Here is a 6,999-nt window from a genome sequence, read left to right on the forward strand (position 1 = left end):
TAAAAGCTGAAGTTGGATTGTGCGTGTTTTCTTTGAAAAGTAAAATAGTGTTGGCTTTGTGCTGCAGTTAAAAAGTAGGAATTTACCCACATTCCAAAAAACTGTCCTGCTGCCAAGTCATGTTCTCAAACAACACAAGACCTATAAACTATAACTAGATCCAGAAATGTTAGATTACCTAACAAGGGCCCTTGTGTTACAAGACAAACAGGGCATTTGTACTGTACACAGTGTACTTTTTCAGCAGCCATCACAGAAAGTGCCCCATCTATAGCTGGTAGAGTTGTTAGTGAAAGCTTTTGTTTGGAGCATCCCGTGTGTCTCAGAGGTGAAATAAATGTTTGGCAGCTCTGAGTGACTCTGAACACACACAGTTCCAACTCTCTGAGTTTTTCGAGTGATAAACAAATCAGTTCTGCTAAAAGCCAAGCAGGCTGATGAGTTGTTCAGAAAGTTTTCCTAGTCAGAAATGCTGTGTTTGTGTTCACAGGCCCCTTGGGAGGTGGAGGACAAGAAGCCCCCACCTGAATGGCCCACGAAGGGGAACGTGGAGTTCCACGACTACAGTGTTCGGTACCGAGAGGGACTGGACCTCGTCCTGAAGAACCTCACTCTGAATGTCAAAGGAGGAGAGAAGGTGGGGAGGATGTGATGAGGTGATCAATAAACAGTAATGGGTCAACAGGGTTCACTGATCACAGCTCTGTGTATGTTTCTGTACAGATTGGTATTGTAGGTCGTACAGGGGCCGGCAAGTCCTCCATGACACTCTGCCTCTTCAGATTGCTGGAAGCTGCAGCAGGAGAGATCACCATTGACGAGGTGAAGATAGCTGAGATAGGCTTGCACGACCTGAGGTCCAAACTCACCATCATTCCGCAGGTACACAACACATTCACACGCACATTCCTCACAAGATGGGTGAGAGTTAAAAGTTTGGTTTGACAGATGTCAAATTTTAAAGCCCAGTACATTTGTTTTGACCTAGAGCCCCTGAAAGCACCATTTACTTCTATTAATTAATCACAGTTCTCCACATAATATAATTCTTAACAGCAGCATTGCTGACATTGTGTCTCAGGTGGTGGTTGTTCCACTTGTCTGAGACTCTAGCACATAACATAAAAATCTTAAATATGTTCAGTCTGTACAAGAAGCTCAATGTCAGAACTACAAGTTGTGGTTTCCCTGGGCTGTAAATGGTGCTGTCTCTTGGTTTGGAGTAACTTCCTGTTGTCCTGTTCTCATCGTGAGGTTTTTTAAGCAACCACTGACAACCAGGAAGTCACTTCTGTGGCCATAAAGTGAGAAGTGTAAATACTCTTGGTTTTTACTGCGCATTACTAAAAGCTACTAAAACTACTATCAAGACACTGAAAATTACACAATTTCTCTCATTTCTGTGCCACAGGAGCCTGTGCTATTTTCAGGCACACTGAGAATGAACCTGGACCCATTTGATAAGTACAGTGATGAGGAGGTGTGGGCAGCTCTGGAACATTCTCACCTCCACAAGTTTGTCAGCAACCAGCAGGCAAAGCTGGAGCTGGAGTGTTCAGAGGGAGGAGAGAATCTCAGGTTGGTTCAGAGGGAGAGAGATGCAGTAAAGCAGCATTTAAATGAACAGGTGTAGTTCTCTGTGGTGCTGTGTTTCATGTGTTGTGTGCTGGTGTATCTGCAGTGTGGGCCAGAGGCAGCTGGTGTGTTTGGCTCGAGCACTCCTTAGGAAGACGAGGATCCTCATCCTGGATGAAGCTACAGCTGCTATCGACCTGGAGACGGATGATCTCATCCAGTCCACCATTCGCACTCAGTTTGAAGACTGCACCGTCTTCACCATCGCTCACAGACTCAACACAATCATGGATTACACAAGGTTCAATATATATATGAATATTTGCTTTAAACTTTAAACACCATAATTTTAACTATCTGAACTAATTTCTTTAACAGCAGTCAGCTACAAGACAAACAGTTTTCTGTTTCTCCATATTCATGGATATGGAGGATATCACAAACATTTAGTGTTTATCACCAGAAGTCACTGTGTGTATTCTTTGGCTCTAACAAACACACAGAGTGCATTTCCTCTTTATAAAACATTTGCAAAGCAGATTTTTCATGGGGTATCTTAAAAGCTGTATCTTTAACATCCATTTTTACTAGTTTGTATTCTTCTTCACTGCTTTTGTTGGCCAAGTTTCTTGGCGTGTTACTGTCACCTATCAATCACTGAAATAGTGTGAAACCATTGGCAGTAATGTATAATATGTCACTTGCATGTTAATCTCACATTGACAGGCGCACCACTCGCAGTTTGTTTTAGCGCTATGCCAGCGCTGGAGATAGGTCTGGCTCAACCCATCATATTTCTGCACTCTGGGCTGTTTGTTTTTCTTTAACCCAATCATAATCATCTTGAGCAACGCTACACTCAGGATGCAGCGATTGTGCTCTTGCAAAAATAGTTTTGGGAAGGATTTTATTTTAGTGAAACATTTGCACTTGGTTAGGTGAGCTGTGGCATTAATCCTCTGAACTTTTTTGATCCTGTCACATTTTGCATGCTGTGGCCTCATTTTTCAGGGCAGTATAGAAGTCCTGCATCTCTATGGAAACCGTACAATCATGGCATGAATAAGGAAGATCTCAGTGCTTTTAAACACAGTTGTAATGCCAGAAATCAGGAAAAAAAATTAGAATTACCACCTCACAGTTGTAAGTCTCCACAAACCAGTCAAGTTGCAGCTACAGTTTACATCCATGTCTGTCCAGACTCATATGTAGCCATGATGTGTTATGGCATTGATTAATGGCCAGAAAAGTGTTTTTTCAGAACACAATGATGTCACAATGAATTTGACCTTTTGGATATTTAATGTCATCACTTTATCATTTATCCTGTTTGACATTTGTGAGAAAATTTGTCATAATTAGTGCATTAATTCTTGAGTTATGGCCATACTTTGACCTTAGACCACCAAATTCTAATCAGTTCATCGTTGAGTCCAGGTGGATGTTTGTGCTAAATTTGAAGAAGTGGTGTTTTTGATTCTCATACTCACAAGTATAAGACCGACGGGGTCACAGTGAGCTTGACCTTTGATGAACTGTGCTTGCTAAAATCTAATCAGTTCTGTGTTGAGGCCAACTGGAGGTTTGTGCTTAATTTTGTTCTTGAAATATCACATTCAAGAGAATGAGACAGCATTATGTTTTTGGGCGGACAGCCTGAAGACATAATGCCAGCTGTCGCCGTTTAGAAGCATAAAAAAGAAAAATATGCCATTGAACTTTTTTTGCTAATTCATTTTACAAAAGTTGTGGAAATATTCAACTTTTTTTTTCCAAGTGTTACAAATATTAGAATATAAAACAGGGATGCTACAATCTATACATATTGATCTATTTACATTTTTACAACCTTTACTTAAACCCTCTCTTGCCCTCTCCTGTCTGCTCGGTATAAACAGCCTGCAGATCAGCCCAAGTTTCGCTTTCATTCTTGTCTAGTGACTGTTGGTCCCAGTCAAGTCATTTATGGCTTCCCAGTTGCCAGAGGAACACAGAATTTATTGTTTTCTCCAGGATCTGGTTAGTGCAACTGGTTTATGTTTGGCAACATTTTAAATGAGACATGTAGAATAAAGTGATTGTGATGAATTATCACTATTTTTAGCCCTTAACTGGGGCATTCAACACACATTATGTGTCAAGGGCCATCGGAAACTTGAATCCAATGATAATTTGTTTGTAAAGTTTCTGGTTATGATAAATCCTCCTCTCCCTTTCAGATAGCTAATTTTATAAATAAGCAGCAACCTCAGAAAAATGAAGCCTAAGTGGATGTGTCAAAAACCTGCAGTTCATCTAATGACCACCTGAGGCTGGATCCAAAACAGAGTATATCCCATTCCCCATAGACCCCCATGTTAAAATGCCCAACTCTCCAGCAGCAATATACATGTTCACAGTCTGGTACAAGAAACAGTTTTGGTTTCTATAGTTAATATCAACATTTATGACAACTGTACAGGGGGTGAATTTTTTCATAGCTCATCCATTTGCATTTTATTAAGGCCCAAAGTTACGCATATATAAGGGCGGGTCCGCTTTTTAGTGACAGGCTGTCTGTGAGGCGTCGCTATAGGCCCAATTCCAATCCAATCCAGTCCCTAAAGACTCAAGCCCTGAACCCTCACTGTCTTAACTGACGTCAGCTGTAAGTGATTGAGTGTGAGAGTCTGAAAGGGCTCCGGATGCTACAAATAGGAATGGGACAGCACTTATCCCCCTCTCTACAAAATGTTGTTAACATTGGCGGCTCTGGGCGTGATCGTTTATCTGTTATTGTCAGCATATATTCCACACACAAAGAATAGATAGATAGATAGATAGATAGATAGATAGATAGATCTATATCTATATATAGGCTATATATAGATAGATATATAGATATATATTCTTTGTGTGTGGAATATAACCACTGGTATTCCTCTGACTTCATGTGTGTTTATATACCATCTTAAATCCTTGTTAATGTAATGTTTCATTGTTTATCTATCTGTTTTTTCGCTCTCCTTCCATAACGTTACCGTTTGCATATCTGCCGACCGTGTTTTCAGGGTTTTTTTCCGGTGTTCCGAGGGCAACCTCTGTATTTGACGTCACAACGCTATGAACTGTGGGTAATTTCCTTACCGTAAGTTCGCATTGATGCTGACCTACGGTAAGGGGGCATTAAGGGCTCACTCACTGACTCACTGACTTGAAGATTTGACAGTGGGACAGCCCTCACACACTCACACACTTAACATGAACGCGCCTCTAAGTCAGTGAGTCTGTAAGGGATCGGATTGGAATTGGGCCGTAGTCTATGTGTCAACTCCACCCCTCATTCCTCCACAGCTCCACCCTCTCATCCAAATATGGTCACTTCTGGCTTAAAAAAAAACAACCAATATGGCGAAAGCTGAAATACTGACCTCGAGGCATCAAAATGGCAGATCACAAACTAATAGGTGATGTCACGGTAGCTACATCCAATATCTTTATACAGCTTATAGTTCTGTACATATTCTCTGTATGTCTTTACAACCATTTACTGAAAGAACCAAGCAGCCCTGCCTTATTCTCCAAATTTTAGTCAAAACTTGACATTTTTCAGTGTCAGCTGCTAACTGGGAGGTTGTTGTTTCACGTGCCAACCGTGATTTTTAAACACGGTAACGCACTGATAGTGTCTAATGGCAGGCATATACTCACAGTCTAAATCCTGTTTGTCAGACTACTCTCATGTGCGTCTTGAAACCACCTGCCAGCCACATGAAAATATGAACATCTTGCAAACTTAACATCCCAACTAAACATCTTGTCATTCTGTTTGTGCACTGCTGGACAAGTTAGAATAGGCAGTAGAATATGCTGTGTTCTAAATGATTAACTGAGGTGAGTGTTCCTCGCAGTCAAAATAGTCATTAATTAATGTGTCAGCTGCAAGGTAAGTTTTAGAATCCATCAGTGACGAAGGCTGTGTGAGGAAGGAGGATGCTGTTTTTCCTTTTAATCATAACTTTTCTGCTCACAGCTGTTCTAGCAGTGACACAGCTCCCTCAGGCACACCAGGTGCCAAATATTGTGTAACCATCGTGGCTCTTTTCCAGTCCTGTCATGTCTGAATGAAGTCATGAGTGTTATTTATGTAGTGGACACCTCTGCCTGAATAACAGAAAGAGCCATTACTTCAACAGATAAATGACAAAGACAGCAATGTTACATACTTCATGTCTGAAAAATATAAAACATATATAAATGTACATATCATGTTTTATTTTATTTAAACATTACATAAATTATTAAACCTTGTGAACCTCATAAAACAATACTAATGCCATGCCAATAAGGAAAAAATAATTTGATGATAATAAGAAGGTGAAATTTATCCATGTGTATATAGATGCATGTGTCATTGTTCTGAAAGGTATCCAGGCTTTGTAAATGACTTGTTCTCTCCTCTCTCTTCTTGCAGAGTGCTGGTGTTGGACAAGGGAAAGATAGCAGAGTTTGACACTCCGACAAACCTCATATCACAGAGAGGAATCTTCTACGGCATGGCTAAAGATGCAGGACTGACACAGTAGAACCGCCTTTTCTCCTGATGTTACAAACAGGGTTGAGGATGAGCTCAGTTCGCTCCGACTCTGGGTTTCAAACCTGCCAGTGGAACTGAAGAGTACTGTTTATGTGCACTTGGTATTTTTTCAGGGCACTCACTGCTGGTTTTGAATTAAGCCTGAACTCTGTTGCAAACTTGGATCAATTAGCAGTTTCAAACATTTATAGTGTTTGCCTGAACCCACATCAGGACATCAACATACCCTTCTGTGATTGTCTTAAGTTCCTGGCGCTGACTCTACTGTCCTGGGTGGCAAATGTCCCTTTGGAATATAAATTGGAAAAAACAAGCCATATGTATAGACACTAGTTGATCCAAGTCTGCCCTTTAGTGCCTTCTGCCAGTGGGATGAAGAAAGCCAGTGAATGTATCATTTTCTATTCGGCTGTCTGCTGCAAAATTAAATAAAAAGGAGGAACTTTTTTATTTTATTTTTTTCTACAAAGAAAAATACTGTGCCACTGTACTTTCCTCATAAGAAAAATACACTTTTGTGATAAACCCACTTATTTTTGTACTGTACCATTATTTAAGCTACTTTATAAAGAATTGTCTCAACTAGGGAAGTTTGCTCAGTTAATTATGTGATTCTTTTGTGAACCAAATCTATTAAAACTTGAATTCTGTACCACCAAAATATGAAATATGATAATGCCTTTATTAAAAAAAAAGGAAGAACAATGATTGTGTGCTGTCTTGGTGTGATATTCCAGCTCAGGGTAATCAAATCTATTGTCCTAATGATCAAAGTGTAGAACGCACATAATCAAGTAGAGCAACAACTCCCATAATACAGCAGAATTTTAGAAAAGTTACACTTTTAT

At 40.1% G+C, this 6,999-nt stretch overlaps 1 protein-coding gene across 3 annotated transcripts in view; it reads left to right on the plus strand.

Annotated features, from left to right (window-relative positions):
• The window catches only part of abcc3 (ATP-binding cassette, sub-family C (CFTR/MRP), member 3), an 88,288-nt gene extending 81,608 nt beyond the window's left edge, over positions 1-6,680 (plus strand). For all 3 annotated transcript variants that reach the window (XM_049563516.1, XM_049563517.1, XM_049563519.1), the window contains 5 exons: positions 491-637; positions 724-882; positions 1,412-1,578; positions 1,682-1,876; positions 6,029-6,680. In XM_049563516.1, the coding sequence (XP_049419473.1) occupies positions 491-637; positions 724-882; positions 1,412-1,578; positions 1,682-1,876; positions 6,029-6,140 (780 nt within the window). In that variant the 3' untranslated portion in view covers positions 6,141-6,680. The remainder of the gene's footprint in view (positions 1-490; positions 638-723; positions 883-1,411; positions 1,579-1,681; positions 1,877-6,028) is intronic.
• Positions 6,681-6,999: the final 319 nt, after the last annotated feature.

The sequence above is a fragment of the Epinephelus fuscoguttatus genome, linkage group LG20 (assembly GCF_011397635.1).
Source record: "Epinephelus fuscoguttatus linkage group LG20, E.fuscoguttatus.final_Chr_v1".
In the NCBI taxonomy this organism is placed as follows: domain Eukaryota; kingdom Metazoa; phylum Chordata; class Actinopteri; order Perciformes; family Serranidae; genus Epinephelus; species Epinephelus fuscoguttatus.